Genomic DNA, 18882 nt, shown 5'->3' with positions numbered 1-18882 from the left:
AAGCACTTTTATAAACCATCACCTGTGATGCTGCTTCAACGAACCATACACCAAGTCCCTCTGTTTCCTTACACTCCCTGCTGCCCTCCCATTGTATAACTGTGACATTAGTTTCACTTTCCAAAATGCATCACCCTCACACTTATCAGTATTGAAATCCATTTGCCACTCCTTAGCGCATTTCCCCCTTCTGGTCAAGATCCTCCTGTAACCTATGATAACCTCCTTCACTATCAAAAACACCTCATAATTTTGTGTCATCTACAAATTTACTGCTCAAGTCTTATGCATTTTCATCCAAATGATCTGTATAAATATTTGAAACTCCTTTTTACCAGGCGTCTCTAAAGATGCAATCCTCTACTATCTCCAAGTCAATTTTAAATCTACCTATCTACCTAACCTTACCATGTGGGATGTTGCCGAAGGCCTTGCTTAAGTCCAAACAGACAATATCCGTTCCCCTACCCTCATTTACTTTTTATTTCCCTTCAGAACTTTCTACAAGGTTTGTCAAATAGGACTTCCCATGCACAAAACAAATGGTGAGAAATCCAGTCCCTCCGAATTCCCTACAGTAACTTTTCCACTACTGATGTCAGGCTGATCGGCCTGCAGTTTTCTGGTTTGTCCTTTCTATCCTTTTTCTAAAAAGGAACATTAGACACCTTCCAGTCTTCAAGAACTTAACCAGTGGCCAACAATGAAGCAAATATCTCAGCAAGGGCCTCTGTAATTTCCTCTTTAGCCTCTTATAAAAGTCTGAGAATACACCGAGTCAAATACCAGGGATCTATCAAATTTAATGTGCTGAAATGCTGCAAGCACCTCCTCCTCAGTAATATCAATGTACTCCAAGACCGCTCTACTTGTTTCCTTTATCTCTTCGGCAATCATGATTTTCTCCTCAGTAAACAAGAGGAAAAATATTCATTAGAAGTTCCAACCATCTTCTGTGGTTCAAGACGAAAGCAGTCGTGCTGATCTCCAAGGGGTTCTACACTCTCTAACCACCTTTTCACATAGCTATAGAACCTTTTTGGAATTTTCTTAAACTTACCTGCCAGATCCATCTCATAATGTCTTTTTGCTCTCCTGATTTCCCTCAAGAATATTCTTAATCTTTTTATAGTCATCAAGGTATTCACTTGATCTCAACCTCCGAAGCTCAAAGTATGCTTCTGTCTCTTTCTTGACCAGAGCCTCAATATCTCTCGTCAGCAAGATTCCCTAAGTTTGCCAGGTTTACCCTTGAACTTAACAGGAACTTATTGCTCCTGAACGCATGATATCACACACATCACATTTCTCTTTCATGCGTTATCCCTTTCATATTTGTTAAAATTTTCTCTGTAAATTAATTCTGTCATTGTAAATTACTACTGCCTCCAACTTCCATCTTTCTGAATTCTTTGAATTCTGTGGTTTCCTTCCAAATGCCTACCCAACTTTTCTTCGTTTTGCAAGTCACTCCAATCACCTTTATATACCTGCAACAGTGCTGAAACTACTTGTATCACAACAACAAATGATTTTCAATGTGACTGAATCTATACTTCAACTATTTACAGCTTTTGATTTGGTTGGCGACACCATCTTTCTTCATAGCTTTAAATAAGTGAGACTGCACTTACCTGGTTTCTCTTTTTTCTTTCCTGTCTTAGCAAGTATGAATGTTCATGAGTAGCTTCTCTCCTTTCTCTGCACCAAAGGTCTATCTTTGATCTTTTCTAGGACTTTATCTTCGACCTCCTCTTGTACTTTACCTCCATACTGCACTTCTGAATTTCCTCCATTAAATATTAAATATAGTCATTGTGTTCAGCCCTACAGCATACTTTCTATCTCAGTCATCAGTTCGTCCTTTCCTTGGCGAATGTCTGAAGTAAAACCAATGACTGTTTGAAAATTTAACAATGATATTTGATCCTGTGACGAAAACATAGTACAGATGGTACCACAACCAGCATTCTGACTGGTTGCATCATCACCTAGTTTGAAGGTTACAATGCACAAGATTGAATAAAAATACAGAGGGTTGTAGACTCAGCCAGCTCCATCATGGGCAATAGTCTCCCCAGAATCGAGGATATCTTCAAAAGATGGTGCCTCAAGAAGGTGGCATTCAATGAGAACAATCACCATCCAGGACATGCCCTCTTCAAAAGGTTCATTTTATTATCAAAGTATACAAAACTGAAATTCTTCAATTCTCTGGGTAGCCATGAAACCAAGAAAGAAAAGAAAGGCAGCTCGATCATCAACCCCCAAATCCCTCTTCCCGCACAAAAAAAAACCCAAAACAGATCAGGCACATCGACCCCACACAAAAAGAAACTGAGAAAATTGGGTGAAAAAACACAGAATATAAAAACTACAAGACTGAAAGATAGAGTCTATAGTCCAAAGTCCTCATCCAAAACGCAGCAAAAACCTCGGCATATTCTCCAGGCACAGCAGCAGGATCTCCCCTATCTAGTACAGATCAGCCAATCAAAAGACAGGCAGCTGGCACTCACTACGATGCTTCAATCTCCCTCATCGCTTTAATCGACAAAAGAAACTATAATCGTCAAAATGGATCCAAACATCTTCTCATTACTACCATCAGAAGGGAGATATAGGAGCCTGAAGACCCACATTCAAAGTTTTTGGACAGCTTCTTCCCTGTATAATCAGATTTCTGAATGGTCCATGATTTCCGAATGGTCTACCTCACTATATTGTTCTCTTTTGCAGTATTTATTTTTATTCTATTTCTTATTGTAACTTTTTTTTATGTATTGCACTTAACTGCTGCTGCAAAACAACAAATTTCACAATCTGGCAATCTCCAAGACCATTTTCAGTATCACCAGTTCCAGCACTGCTTCGATCCATGACCTGCTGAACCTCGCATTTATGCCTCTGTTACATTTAGACTTGACTACTTTGCTGCATCCTAATGGTTAGCCTTCCTTGTTCTACCCTCCATAAACATTAAATGATTGCAATTTTGCTTCCATTAATGCATTATTTTTTCAGTTATTTCAATAATTTGTTGTGCAGGAATTAAAGAACAATTATTCAGGATGAATTGGAAAACAGCATGTAAATCAATTCTTAATTAAATTAGGAGCACTGGTTCATCTGTGTATTGTCATCTGTAACTCTGCTCACACATCTTAATCATGTCATTTTCATTTAGTTCTCACTCACTCACATGTGAGGTTTCACTTTGGTACAACCTTGATTTTATAAATAATCAATCATTTTCAGATTCCTCAGTAATTTCCTCCAGCCATACTATCTTCTAAAACATCTGCCTCTCTAATTCTGGCCTCTTGATCATCCCAATTTTAATAATTCCACCAATGGTGGCTGTGGCTTCAGGTTGTGGCTCAAAACTGTGGAATTCTCTTCCTGAACTCAATGTCTTTTTCTTGAGCTTATTAATCTTATTGTTCTCTTCTTGTAAATTGGTGCCAAATCTTGTTTAGTAATACACCTGTAAATCTTGAGATGTTATACCTCTTCAAAGGCTTCATACTAATAAAAGTTCCATGTATACTAATGTTTCACCACAAATTCCTTGTGTTCAATTGAAAATCAAGATCTTCTTGGATATAGAAAGTAAATAGCTGAAGAATATGTTATGGAAAGTATTTCTGGTCTAAATAAATCACAGATATTTAAATAAAATATAAATGTTTGTTAGTCTCCAATATATTAAAGAGAAGGAACACCTGATCAGATACACTACAAATTCAAAGACAATACAGTATGTCCTCCCAAACCCACATCATATTAACTTTGTATCTTTATGACTGCATTTCCTGACATCAACAAATGTCATACAGTACTGTACTGCAAAAGGCTGAGGCAAAATTTTTTTTTTTTTTTTAAATGAGACACAAAATAATACCAGTTTCAGAAAAAGGGATTATAAATTCTGTTCAGAAACAGGAAATGTATTTTGTCCCCCAAGGTGAATGCTGGTAAAAATCATATACAACAGAAAATTATAATAAACAAAAAAAAGGCCATTGCCACAAAAAGTGCAAAAGAAATAATCAACAAGTGATTTAATAAGCATCTGTGGAAATTTTTATTTTATGATCTTCTCCAAACCCTTACCGATTGCTGTACTTCCTTCCTGATAGTCCAGTGATTTCAAATGTAATTTTTGGCTTTTCTTTTGCTATTCATGAGCTGCAGTTGATCAAAACATTGGCAGTCTGTCCTATTTCTGGTTATGATTTGTGACTTTAAAGTCTAGATGAAAAGCCTGGTACTAAAGCAAAGACTAATCAACTATGGCATCAAGTATGAGGATCTAAATTTACAGTAACATTTTCTCACCGAGTTTTGAACATTAGATCAAAGCAAGGAAGAATGATGTTGGAGACATTGACAGAAATGCATAAAAGATAAATAAAAGCAACAGACACCTCAAGAGAAGTTTTGACAATTAGGAGAGACTTAAAAACATATCACTTCCATTGCCCTCTTCAGCTGGGGAATAACATATGATGTTATTATAATACTATAATCGCTGCAAACCAGCCCAAGTAAAGACCTGGTTGCTCAAAACTGGACATCTGGGAGGCATTTCTAATTATGAGCTACAGAATAGAATATTGCTCATAAATATACTGTATGAGCCAACATACCTTCTTAATCAATGTTGTCAGGAGACCAGATCTATTTAGATGCATGTTGAATACCTAGAATTGGCATCTGTGTACCTTAAAAGGAAAAAGGAAAACAGACCTAATGAAGTTATCCACCTATATACAGAAAGAACCATCATTCCCTTAAATGTCCCCAGTTGTGACAATCCCACCTTCAAACAAAATGGAATTGCATTCCATGACATTTTCAGAACATCCCAAAGCATTTGATAGCCATTAAAATACTGCTAAGTCTAGACAAGGTTGTGATGTAAAAAAAACAATGCAGCCAGTTTATGCAAGTTCCTGGAAACAGCAATATGATAACATCAAATAGACTGTTTTAATGATGTTTATAGTGGGATAAGTGTAAGCTGGGTCACTGGAGATAATTCCCCTATTCTAAAAAATGGCATTGTTGGATCTTTGATCATCACTTGATAGACAAGAAAGGAGCCTCATCTTAACATCTGAAAAAGTCTAGAACAGATCGGAGAAAAAAAACTGCAAAATATTCTGTGAAGTTGAACTATGCAAATAAACCAAAATAAAAGTGTTGGCATATCAAATTGCTTACAATATTTCTATATTTTGTGAAAAAAATACAGAATGGTTTAAAGTGAATTTCATACTAACCAAAAAGTTGCAAGGAACCAATGCATTGAAGGGGCACTGGGAACAAAAAAGAATCTTAAAATAAAAATTCTTAACAACAAAAACTAATTGTCATTGTTTAACAAGTGGTGTGTTGACAAAAGCAGAAATGCCTATCCGTACACTCTCTAAATTAAGTTAAATAAAATTAAGAATCATATGAGGAATCAGAATAAGTGTCCTTTGTTGATGGCATTTTATCCCAAAGAGCCAAAGAAAAAGAATAAGATATATGACATACAACCAATACAATAAACAATACAAAATGTGAGAAACTAACACACACTGGTATGTCTGTGTCCCAAAAAGAGCACTAAATGGAGACACACAACAAACTACACATCATTCAGTTTACTTCTACTTTATGTAAATTAATGAAGCTGATCATCAGGAGCAAATCAGAGACTTCTCTCTACAATAATAACCCAGCAAACAGGTATTGATTCAGAAGGTTTGAATTCTGTCTAATGAACCTCAAGTACAGGCAACAATATCACAACACTAGTTAATGAGTGGCAAAATTCCTCTGGATGTCTGATCAACATTTATTCCTTAATTGTGTTATTTGGCCATATATCTCTGTAGTGTGTGGGACCTGTGTGCAGAATGGTTTCTACAATGCCCTACATAATAAAAACCTGACACAATTAGAGTTATTTTCTGTTTCTGAACTACTTTAGGATACGTGAATGCAAAGATGTCACTGCAAAAGGCATAAACAAACATATTCTGCCTTTGATAGTCAAATTTTGGGTGTTGAACAGATTGCTTGAAGAATTTTCATCATTTACAAAGCATGCTCTGGAACAGCAACGTAATGAATATTCATAACAGTAATAACAAGAAGTAGATTTGAGAAGGATTTTGAAAGCTATTGAAATGGGAAACACTGTAGCCAATGAAATTTAATTCAAATTGATACACTTTGGAAATATAGATGAATACTGTATAGCATATGAAATATAGAAACCTGAATTTTATGAACATAAAATTTTTGAAAAAGGCAATACCAATTCATATAATACTAATAAAATTTGCAGGCTCACAGGCTTCATAAACAGTAATGAAGCACAAAAGCAGAAAGTTGTTGTGAATCCTTGTAAGTGGTCATAACATTTTCAATTCTAGTCACTGGACTTGAGAAGAAACCTGAAGCCTCTAAAGATTTATGCAAAGCATTCTAGGTTTTCAATCATTAACAGGATTTTACCAAATTCTGTTAACTCTCAAATTTTCAAACATGTTGTTATTGGTAAATGTTCAGTTGGTTGTTCAAAACTTTTATATATTGTAAAAATGCTTTCACCTGTGGCAAAAGACAATCATCTGATTAGTGAGGGGCTGGTGAGGATTTTCCACTGTTTAATTTCTACTTCAAAATGTACAAGCTACAAAGTCAAGGAATGGCAGACCAGCTCAGCTGAGTGGAATGTGCATCCGATGCAATGTAGGAAGTCACGAACACTCATAGCAACATAGACAATTACAAATACAGGAAATGCCTCCAGCTGCAACAGATTCTCAGTTTTGGAGCTTGTACAGCAACCAGTTACTAGGGGATATCTGTACATCTGAGAACTCTTTGGATCCTACATTTGGAGAAGTGGTCATGCTGCAGTCCAAGTGTTTGCCCTTTGGGGAATGGTGACTGCCAAGGTAGAAAAGGAGGAACAGTCATGTATTGCAGGAGATCCCCAAGTTCTTCAGAAAATGATTTTCCCTTTTATATATTGGGCAAAGGTGATAGTTCCAAAGGGGAGAGCGACCTGAGCCAGGGGAGTGGCACCACATTCAGATGCACAGGAGGGTAGGAAGACAAATGAGACAGCAATGGTCACAGGAGGTTCAATAATTTGAGGGACAGAAAGACATTTGTATGGTGATAGCCATGTCTCCAGGATGATATGTTGTCTCATCTGGTTTAACAGCTATTGTTGACAAAATGTTAAAGTCAAAAAATTAAAAGTGAAATAGCAGAGAGTGTAGGAAACCATTTCAATTCCTATCCCCATTCCCTTTCCTAGTGGCCACCCATTTCAATTCCTAAACCTTTCTAACATATCAGTCCATGGCCTCTTCTTCTGCCGTGATGAAGCCACTTTCAGGTTGGAGGAGAAACACCTCATATTCAGTTTTTTAACCTCCAACCTGATGACATTAACACATATTTCTCCAAATTCCAGTATTTCCCCACCCACCCTTCTCTCTTTTTCCTTTCCCCACTCTGGCCTCTTACTCTTGCCCTCACTGGCCAATCACCTCCTGCTGGTGCCCCTCCTTCCCTTTCTCCCATGATCCGCTCGCCTCTCTAATCAGATTCCTTCTTCTCCAGTCCTTAGCCTTTCCACTTATCTCCTCCCTGCGTCTTACTTCATCCTCACTCCCCCTCCCCCCCACCCACCTGGCTTCACCTACCACCTTCTTACCTCCCTTCCACCCACCTTCTATTCTGGCATCTTTCCCTTTCTTTTCCAGTCCTGATGGAAAGTAGCTCATTTTCAGTTTATTAGTAGAATACCACACAGAATAAGAAATTACTCAGTACTTAATGATTTAGAGCAAGGAACAGTACGTCAGCTTTCAAAACTTGCTGATGATACGAAAAAAGGCGGAAGGGCATGTTGTGATAAGGATACTATAATTCTGAAACAGGATATAAAAAGATTGAACTTGTGGGCACAAGATTGCAGACAGCGTTTAGTATCAGAAAGTGTGAGGTCATGCACTTGGATTAAAGAATTCAAAAAGCAGATTATTTTCTAAATGCAGAGTGAATGAAAGTGAGCAAAATACAGAGGGATCAAGGTCCACATGTTAAGGCAAATAGCATTTTGACTTCTGTTGCAAAAGGATGCTGTTTAAAAATAGAGAGGTTTTGGTGAGGCCACACCTGCAATACTGTGTATAGTTCTTATCCCCTTACCTAAAGGAAAAGTAACATTGGCAGCAGTACAAAGGAGATTCACCAGGCTGATTCCTAGGGGAAGAAGGCTGCCCTAACAAGAGGGACTGAATAGTTTGGATATGTATTCCTTGGTATTCAGAAGAATGAGGACGCAGTGCGAATGATACTAAAATAGATGGTATCATAGATAGTGAAGAAGGTTACCAAAAATTACATGAGAATCTTGTCCATCTAGGTAAGTGGAATGAAGACTGGCAAATGGCCTTGAATTTAGACAAGTGCAAAATCTTGCATTTTAAGAAGTCAAACAGGATAGGACTTAATCAGTGAACAGTCAGACCCTGGGGAGTGTTGTGGAACACAGGAACCTAGGAGTACAAGTATTTAGTTCACTAAAATTTGGTCCACAAGACAAGTGGACAAGGAGGTGAAGAAGATGTTTGGCATGTTGGTCTTCATCTGTCAAGGCACTAACTATTGGAGTTAGGACATTATATTGCAGTTGTACAAGATATTGATGAGACCAGACTCGGAAGTAATTATGTAGAGTTTGGTTGCTCCTTTATCGGAAAGACAGCATTAAATTAGAAATAGTGCAAAGCATATTTAAAAAGATGTTATCAGAACTTGAAGGACTGAGTTATACAGAGATTGGGCAGGTTAGGGCTTTATCTCTTGGAACAAGGGTGATTAAGGGGCAACTTTATAGAGGTGTATAAAATCATGAGGGACCCACAAGGAAAAAAGAACTAAAAACTAGCTGACAGAGATTGAAGATGAGAGGTCAAAGATTTAAAAGGGACATAAAGGGCAACTTCTTCACACAAAAGGTGGTGCATTTATGGAATGAACTGCCAGAAAGAGTGGTTCAGACAGGTATAATAATATACAAAAGACATTTGGATAAATACATGGATAGCAGAGGTTTAGAGGGATATTGGCCAAACACAGGCAAATGAAACTAGCCTGGGACTAGTGCGCAATGACAAGTTGGGCTGAAGGGCCTGTTTCCACATTGTACTACTCTGGAACTAATGAGGAGTTACTTTCTGTGAATGTATAAGATCCTAAAGGTGGTTGACATTGTAGATGTTGGGATGTTTTCACTGGGGGAAGAGTCTCTTATAAGAAGGCATAACTACAAGATAAGGAACCAATCATTTAAAACTGATATAGAAATTACTTCTTGCACAAGTTGGAGAATATCGAGAATTCCCTTCCCTAGCAGATAGCGAAAGCTAAATCAATGCAAGTGTTTACAATGAACCTGGATAAATATTTGATAGTTCAACGAATGGAGGAGTATGGATAAATAGCAGAAGAGTTGAGGCCGGAATAGTTCACCCATAATCACGTTAAATGGGGTGCAGGCTTGTTGGACATGATGGCCTACTCCTGCAGTTACTTTATTGTGTTCTTTCATGCCACTGTTGCTAAATAGCTGCATATCATTTTAAAAAGGGGACCACAGACAGTGAGAAGTTGCAGAATATATCATTAGGGTTTAGCCAGCTAGTTTTAAAAAAATTAGTAATCAGGACCACAAAGGTAGTAGACTCCAGATTAATGCCAGGATGATATGTGAGTGAGTACAGAGACAGGAAGATAACGCAGTTGAATGAGTCACTGGAGAAATGGTGGGAGACAGGAGAACTTTAGATTCCCAAGGAATTGGAACCTTTTGGGGGGAAAATAGGACTTTCATAAGCCTTTCAAGTTGAATTTCCACAGGATTGTTACCAATTTCCCAGTTAGAGAGTTTCCAAGTCCTCTTGGTGAGTGTTAAACTGGTTTGGCAGGGGTAGAAAAGTTTATAAAACACTTGTGGGGCCTTAGCTGGAGTGATGTGTTCAATTCTGGTCACCATATTTTAAAAGGATGTGAACATGTATGCAAGATTTGTAATTAACAGAAGATTTACAAAAATGGTTGCTCAGGTGAGTAATTACAAGGATAGAGAGCCTGGGGCTGTTTACTGATGCACCATCAATAACTCTCGGAGACGGGAGGTGAACGATAGGCTTTTATTAGCAGAAAAAGGGACCACGACATCTTGAAGACTGAGGGAGGAGCAGTGCCTCCAATCGCCTTTATACAGGGGTCTATGGGAGGAGCCACAGGATCAGTCAGCAGAGGGGCATGTCCAGACAGGTATACATAGCTTATCACATTTACGTTGAAGAAAAGGTTGAGTGGAGATTTGAACAGAACTAAATTAAATGATGCAGGGTCTGGACAGAGTGATTGTGGGAGAATGTCCCCTATGATAATGGGGTCAAGGACTGGAAGTCACAGGTATAATACAAAAAAGGAACAACATTATAATGATGTGAGCAAAAACAGCTTTATATGACATTTGGTGAACTCAAATTCAATTGTGACCTTAAAGAGGGAACTGGATAACTATGTACAAATATATTAAAGATAGGTTCAAGAGGCAGTGCCTCAAGGAGGCAACATCCATCGCTAATGACCCTCACCATCCAGGATATGCCCTCTTTTCTCTCAGAGGAGGTACAGGAGCCTGAAGACCCACAGTTAACAATTCAGAAACAGCTTCATCCCCTCTGACATCAGATTTCTGTCCAGTCCACAAACCCAAGAACACTACTTTGTTACTCCTTTTTGTATGATTTATTTTTTAATTTATAGTAATTCTATGTATTTGCACTGTACTGCTGCCACAAAACAAATTGCGCATCATACAAGTCAGTGATAAAAGATCAGATTATGATTAAGATGATAACCTTTTCCTAATCTACATTAGATTGACCATTATTAGCATGGAAATAAATGACAAATGTAGCAAAAATAGATAACTATTATTGAAAGATTTCCAACCCTTTTGCTGTTATCAAGGGCTAGTTAAAAAGTATAGAGCAGGAACTCTCTGAGCATCATATAGCTCCGAGCCTCGAGATAGAATGAACTCTTGTTTACCATGGTAAGTACATGATTGACAAGTATAATAGCTTATAAACATGAAAAAAGGCTTACTTGTATTGTTAATTCAATGAAATCAAGGATACAGTAATTTTGGATTAACAGCTTGCTGTTACTAACAATTTATTATCAGTTCAGCAAAGGCTTCCAGGTAGTGCCAGCTGACAAAGTCAAAATCAGAGAACATGCTGAATGTTATTCCCAAGACTACATGAGGTGAGCCAAACCAATGAGGAATTTGCCATACTATTTGAGGATTTCTACTCATTATGTGAACAGTGTAAAATAAGGAAGTAATTAACAAAAGACAGTAGCTTCACTGGACTGAGAGTATTTTAAAACAAGAATTTTATTCTGTTAGAAACATGAAAGGCTTGCAGTGACCTCCAGAGGAACTATGGTAAACATAAATAATAATCCTATTCTTTCTCAGAGCATCTATTTGTTTTTTATTCAAAATTACTCTTATTATATTAAGGTTAAATGAAAGGATAACGGTATATATCCCTCAAGGCCGATCAGTGGTTCAATTTAATTTCCCCTCCTGATCCCCCAACCCCTTACTTTACATGTGTTTCAAAAATTTATCTTGTTTTTAAATTATTTCTTAACTTCATTTATTTTATTTTGAGACATATGTGACTATTGGGTGGACTGTAGATAGGGTCTCATTCAGTTTTTCTGTGTTTTCATCCAATTGGTGGGTGGGTGATATGTTACTTTTTGGGCAAGGGAGGGGTTGGGGATTCAGGGTTTGATGTTTTTCTGTGTAGCCAATCTATTAGTTTTTTGTGAGCGAGAGAGAATGTTGGGGGTTTGATACGTTAGCCACCATTTTCCAGATGGGCGATATGTTGGTCCTTGTGTGAGGGATGGGTTAAGGATTTGTGGTTAAGGAGAGGGTCGAAACTTGTGAAGTGGGGGGGGTGATATCTTTTCTTTCAACAACTTCCATGGGTTTTCTGTATTTTGTGGCTATCTGGCAAAGACAAATCTCGAAGTTGTATTCTGCGTACATACTTTGATAATAAAATGAATCTTTGAACCTTTTAATTCACTCCTAAATGGGTGTCCCTTTATCCTAAGCTGAGAATTCCCTCTCTTTCTGCATTCTAGCACCAGGAAAATCATCTTCATGTCACATAGCTTGTTCAGCTCCCACAGAATTGTGCTTAACTAAGATCAACTCCCCATTTTCCTTAATATTGTATTGTATAGACCCAGTCTGCAAATGGAACTTCCTAATTTTAAATCTGAGAATTATAGGTGTTCATCAACCAAAGAATAAGGGAATATGAAGCTAATGTGAATATTTAGAATTCAGCTAGCGATAAGCCATTATCTCAGAGTTAAAGAGCCAAATTGCCTCATCCCTTGTTTCAATTTATTCAGAAAACACTATTTTTGCTGACGAGACCTGCATCTATTTCACAGACCATATTGCACAGGAAGTGAGAACTTACTGAGCCTTTTTCAAATGCCAGTTAAAGTCAACGACTTTACTGGGCAAGATAGCATATTCCTTCAGTTCAGTTCAAGTTTATTGTCATTCAACTATACATATGCATACAGCTGAAACATCATTCCTCTGGGGTCAAGATGCAAAGCACAGTACATATAGTTTACACACAGCACATAGTCACATACTGTTCCTTGAACAACATGTTGCAGAACAATACTGATGCTGGAAATCTGTAGATACTGCAGGTCAATCAAGACAGACGAACTGATTTGATATTTCTGTCATCAAATCAGGCATCCAGCATTAGTACTGATAATCTGTTAACTTCATGGCTACCATAAGTGATAATAAATTTTAATTTTATTTCAAAATTATTTATGCTTGGAGGTGCTGTAGGGTTTTTTTTTAAAAACTCACATATCCAGAGCCTCTGGATACCAGTTTAGTAATTTTACCAGAATTCTATCATTCTATTTACATTTTCTTACATTCTTGGCTTTTGTGGAAAGAGTAATAATTTTAAAATGTGTGTGAATTCTTTATGCGAACTGGAAGCAGTGAAGCAGAAGCAGTGAAAGGATTAATGCTTCAGTGGAAGACTGAGAGTGCCAGAAGCGACAAAAGAAGCAGTAGGAGCAACAGGACAGAAAGTGAATGATGAAAAGGGAGAATAGACAAGTTCATAGACATGTAACAGAATGCTCCTGTAGCTTTCAGTTTTTGACTGGCATTGTTTCTCATCTTGTCAGTTGTGACCCAAAGATAAATCAACAGAACTGTGTGTCAGGAACACACTAAAAAAAACATCTGTGCATTGTTGCTGCTACCATCAAAAAGTTGGAGGAACTCAGGAACTCAGGAGGTTAGGAAGTATCCATGGAGGAAAATGGACAGTCAACAATTCAGGTCAGGAACCTTCATCTGGCTTGGACTTAAGGATCAACTTCCAGTTCCCTGAGAGTTCCTCGAAGGCTATCCCTGCCTGTCGACCTACTCATTTCTTGGTCAAAAATCAAGCGACTTGAAGAGTGCACAATAACATCATGATAAGGTCTCTGAAATAGTAGCCAAAGACCCGAACTATCACATTGCAGACATTTCATATCTGTAATGACAACTTAAAAATTCAAATTTGTTAAGGAAACAAATTGGAATAAAGTTAGTTTTAGCAACGAAAAGCATACTGCTGGATTGTCATAAAATCCGTAATTAAAAAGATATAATTTATAAGTTTTGCACTACACTGCTGCTGCAAAACAAATTTCATGACATATGCCATTAACTTTCAATCAGTGATATGCCTGATTTTTAAACTATCCCTTCAGGGAAGGAAATGATGACCAGCTTGGAATGCCAGACTTGTGTTCTGAAATGATCCATATAATCACTTAGCCAGCATCATTCATTGTAAGCTGTCCCGTGATTATGCCATGGTTATATCAGGGTTGTCAGGCTTTCTGGGTAACATGGCCCAAAGAGTTAGAAGGGCCAGTTCCACAATGTATCTCTAAAATAAATAAAATTTAAAATTAATTTGGGACAGGCAATGGGTGGTATGCACCAGCACAAGTTTATGTTTTATGTCTAACATTAGGCTTGATTTACTTTATGTATTAATGCCTCTTCATGAAGAGGGCACTTAATTGCCATACACCTTTCTGACAATACTCACCCTTGCGGCTAAATATAAAGACTAAACATCATCCCTACTAGCTAAAATTGGAGTCAATATCCATAAATAAAGAAAATTATATTTTATTATTAAAATGTGCAAGCTCTCCAATTTATACATTCCTATATATGAACAAGCAACTGTAATATTCATTAATTTTAAAAAGTCTAAGGTATGTATACATGCTTGATCCCACAAATAACAAAACTAAAATCCTTTTTCAAAGGATTTGAGGATGGCAAATATTGTACCTTTGTTTAAGAATGGTAATTGGGATAATTCTGGGAAATTATCGACCAGTGAGTTTTACAGTAGTGGTGGGCAAACAAATAGAGAGGATTCTTAGGAACAAATAGTTGTAGAAGCAGTCTTATTAAGGATAGTCAGTTATGACCTTGTGAAGGGGAAGAACAAAACAAATTGTTGCATTTTGGAAGGACAAATCAAGGTAGGACATACACAGTAAATGGTAAGGCACTGAGGAGTGTGCAGGAACAAAGGGATCTGGGAGTTCAGATACATAATTCCCTGCAAGTGGTGTCACAAGTAGACAGGGTTGTAAAGAAGGCTTTTGGCATCCTGGCATTCATAAATCAAAGTATTGAGTATAAGAGTTGGGATGTTATGGTGAGGTTGTATAAGATATTGGTGAGGCCAAATTTGGAGTATTGTGTACAGTTCTGGTCACCTAACTATAGGAAGGATATCAGTAAGATTGAACGAGTGCAGAGAAGATTTACTAGGATGTTGCCGGATCTTCAGGAGTTGAGTTACAGGGAAAGATTGAACAGGTTAGGACTTTATTCCTTGGAGTGTAGAAGAGTGAGGGGAAATTTGATTAAGGTTTACAAAATTATGAGAGATATACACAGAGTAAAAGCGAGTAGGCTCTTTCCACTTAGATTAGGAGAGATAAGTACGAGAGGACATGGCCTTAGGGTGAAAGGGGAAAGGCTTAGGGGGAACATTAGGGGGAACTTCTTCACTCGGAGGGTAGTGGGAGTGTGGAACGAGCTGCCATCTGACGTGGTAAATGTGGGCTTAAGTTTTAAGAGTAAATTGGATAGATGGATGGGAGAGGTCTGGAGGGTTATGGACTGGGTGCAGGTCAATAGGACTAGCGGAATAAATTTTCAGCACAGATTAGAAGGGCCGAATGGCCTGTTTTCTGTGCCGTAGTCTTCTATGGTTCTAGGTAGATTGCGTACATGGACTTTAGTAAGGTGTTGGATAAAGTTCCCCATGGAAGACTCATCCAGAAAGTCAATCATGCATCAGCATGGGATCATGGAAACATGTCAGTGTGGATTCCAAATTGGCTAGCCCACAGAAGGCAGCAGCTGGCAGTAGATGGAGTATATTTTGCCTGGAGGTCAGTGACTAATGGTGTTCCACATGGATTTGTTCTGGGACCCTTGCACATTGTGATTTTTTTAAATGGCTTGGACTCCTCCTACTGGCATTGCATGGAGTAGACGTGTTTCTCGAACGACTCTTCTTTTTAAATTACTGAATCCAATCTGCTTTGAAAACTTACTTTTGGAGTATTATGATGTCTTCTGCTAAAACTTCTAAAAAAGAGGATCCTTGTGTGACTATGGAAGCTATTGCGGTGCTAATTCGGAAAGCTCAGAGCGAAACATCTGAACAACTTTCGGATGTGTGTTTAAAAGTTTAAAAGCTTAAACAAATGGAGATTCTGTTGCAGACTATTCAAAAAACTTTACAGGAACATACTACTCAGATTCAAGAACATGAAGATGCTTTAACAAGACTCGATACTAAGACGGATGAGTTGGAAAAGTTCAGAGATAAACAATCAAAAATCGTTGAATCTTTAAGACAAAAGATTGTTGCCTTGGAGAATAGATCAAGAAGAAACAATATATGAACTTTGGGTCTTCCTGAGTTGATCAAAGGCAATTGACCTTCAGAATTTTTTGCAAAGCTGTTGGCTCGTTTGTTTTCTGATGTTTTGGATACTCCACCTAGAATAGACGACGCACACTGAGCCCCAGTGTTTAAATCCTCTTCTCAACAAAAACCTTGACCTGTGATAATTGCTTTTCATTACTTCCAAACAAAGGTTACTATAATTCGCCAATCTCATCAGTTAGATATGATTAACTTTGAAGATTATAAAATAAAGCTGGTCAAAGATTATTCACCCGAGGTATTAAATGAACGTTTTAAGTATAAAAAAAAGTCATGGCTGAGTTATATAACAAAGGCTATAAACCTTCACTAAATTACCCTGCCTGCCTCAGGATCATTTTGAAAAATGGGCTCCTAAGTGGTTTCTTTCAGTTGAGGAAGTGCAGGATTTTCTTCAGACTGAATCAAGTCCAGAAGATTAATTGTTTAATACTGTATCATATAAACTATGCTTCCTGAGCTTGATTGATACTTTGTTGTTGGAAGTTTGCAGTCTAATGGTTTAGTACGTCTTTCTTTTGAACAATTCTCTCTTCTATTCTCGTATACTCTTATAATTAGTTTCAGTTCTTATCGTATATTCCTTGCTGAGTTAATTTTTTTTCAACATGATGTTTTGAATTCTTCTTTAGCTCTTTTGAATAATAGTCTATCAACTCCAGAAGTTTAACTGTTTATTTCTGCTTCATATAACCTTGTTCCCTCAGTTTGACTGATCAATTCGTTGCATTTTTGTAGTTTATTTATTACTTCTTTCTTTGAATAATTCTTTTTTCGATATATTTTCATAAATAATCCTTCTTTTTCTTCTCGTTTTTTTATTTCTTCCTGTTCAGAAAATTAATAGACCTAACTTCAGTAAGTTTTCTTTGTAATTATTTTTTGCAAACACTATACTGTATTTTGAATTGTTTTTTAGTTCTTTTGAAAGTTATTTAATCTAAGTTGGAATTTATTTTGTATGAATCTTTTCTTCTCTTGAAGCTCTGCCAGTAGGATGTTAGGGGTGGGATTTATCAGTAGATTAGCTTTCGCCCTCACTTGGGTGAATTTTTTTGGGAGTGGGCTGATTTCTTTCTTTTTCCTTTTTATCAGCTGTTTGGTTATCCCCGCCTCATCTACTGCTTGGTTAAGTATTTTGAATTTTAAGATTTGGATTTTTGGTTTATATATGTTTAACCTCTGTTTTAAACATATTTAAATGGTACACAATATTAATTTTCTTAGTTTAAATGTGAAAGGTTTAAACCACCCTATGAAACGCAATAAGATTTTTACCTATATTAAGAAATTGAATGCCTCAATTTTTTTTAACAAGAAACACATGTTCACAGATTTGACTGTGAACATTTGTTCAAACGTTGGAATGGTCTAGCTTTTCATTTTTCCTTTCAAGCCAAGGCCAGAGGTACTTCAATTTTGATTGACAATTCAGTTGCCTTTATTCAACATGATGTACACTCGGCCCTCCTTATCCAGGACCCTTCGTGGATACCAAAAAACACAGATGCTCAAGTCCCTTATTTAACCTGTTTTAGTGCGGTGGACTTTAGGACCTGGCGGAGCTCTGAATCCGCAGTGTTTCTGTTCACGAAAATAATCACGATCATGATTGAAAATAAACTGGAAATAATAAAGCGATCGAAAAGAGGTGAAACGCCATCGGTCATTGGAAAATCGTTAGGCTACAGTCCATCAATGATTGGAACAATTTTAAAGGATAAAGTGAGAAAGGCCCTGCCCTGATGAAAGCTACAATTATTACTAAGCAACGCAGTGGTTTGATTATTGAAATACATATGTTTCTTAAGTGTTTTATATGTATAGAAAGGTAAAATATATACTATTTTCTAAGACAAATGTTTGACTAAGTGACGCTAAATAATACTGGATGTAGCTGTTCCAACTTTCTTAGTATGAGAACTTCTGTTTTTTTTCGATCCCGATCCACGATAACCTATGCACATCCTCCCGTATACTTTAAATCATCTCCACTTTACTTATAATACCTAATACAATGTAAATGCTATGTAAATAGTTGTTATACTGCATTGTTTAGGGAATAATGACAAGAAAAAAAGTCAGTACATGCTCAAACAACAAGTGCTGAAAGAACACTTCCAGGTTTTCTCGATTCGCAGTTGGTTGAATTTGCGCATGCAGAACTCGCAGATAAGGAGGGCCCACTGTATTGTCTGACCCCAAAGGGCGGTTTGTTATAGTCTCAGGGTAATTAGATAACAAACTAATGGTTTTTTCCTTTTTTACCAGACTTAAATTTGTACTCTTTAATCTTGGGAGGTGATTTTAATTGCTGTCTTGACCCTGTTTTAGACCGTTCATCTTCGAAACGACTGAATATTAGTAGATCTGCCTCCTATATCCAATCTTTTCTAATGAAATGTGACATTATTGATGTTTGGCTTTTTTTTTACACCCAACAAGTAGCAAGTATTCCTTTTTTTCTTATGTTCATCATACCTATTCCAGGATTAATTTTTTTTTGTCGATAGTCATTTGATACCCTCTGTTCGATGCTGTGAATATAAAGAAATTGCTGTTTCAGATCATGCCCCCATCTTTTTATCTGTTAATCTTCCGGGTGTTTCTCAATCATACAGATTTTGGCATTTTAATCCAATCTTACTATCGGATAAGG

General features: G+C 37.2%; 1 protein-coding gene across 4 annotated transcripts in view; it reads right to left on the bottom strand.

The window, feature by feature from the left end:
• The window catches only part of usp6nl (USP6 N-terminal like), a 234856-nt gene that overhangs the window by 209621 nt on the left and 6353 nt on the right, over positions 1 to 18882 (bottom strand). For 2 of the 4 annotated variants that reach the window (XM_073066490.1, XM_073066492.1), the window contains one exon: positions 4653 to 4727. In XM_073066490.1, coding sequence (XP_072922591.1) covers positions 4653 to 4697 — 45 coding nt within the window. In that variant the 5' untranslated portion in view covers positions 4698 to 4727. Of the gene's footprint in view, positions 1 to 4116; positions 4274 to 4652; positions 4728 to 18882 lie in introns of those variants that run through there. The other 2 variants (XM_073066496.1, XM_073066494.1) reach the window with 2 other exon arrangements.

The sequence above is a fragment of the Hemitrygon akajei genome, chromosome 14, assembly GCF_048418815.1.
Source record: "Hemitrygon akajei chromosome 14, sHemAka1.3, whole genome shotgun sequence".
In the NCBI taxonomy this organism is placed as follows: Eukaryota; Metazoa; Chordata; class Chondrichthyes; order Myliobatiformes; family Dasyatidae; genus Hemitrygon; species Hemitrygon akajei.
Note: the sequence above shows the minus strand (reverse complement) of the source record. Positions and strands in the feature narration are given on the sequence as shown.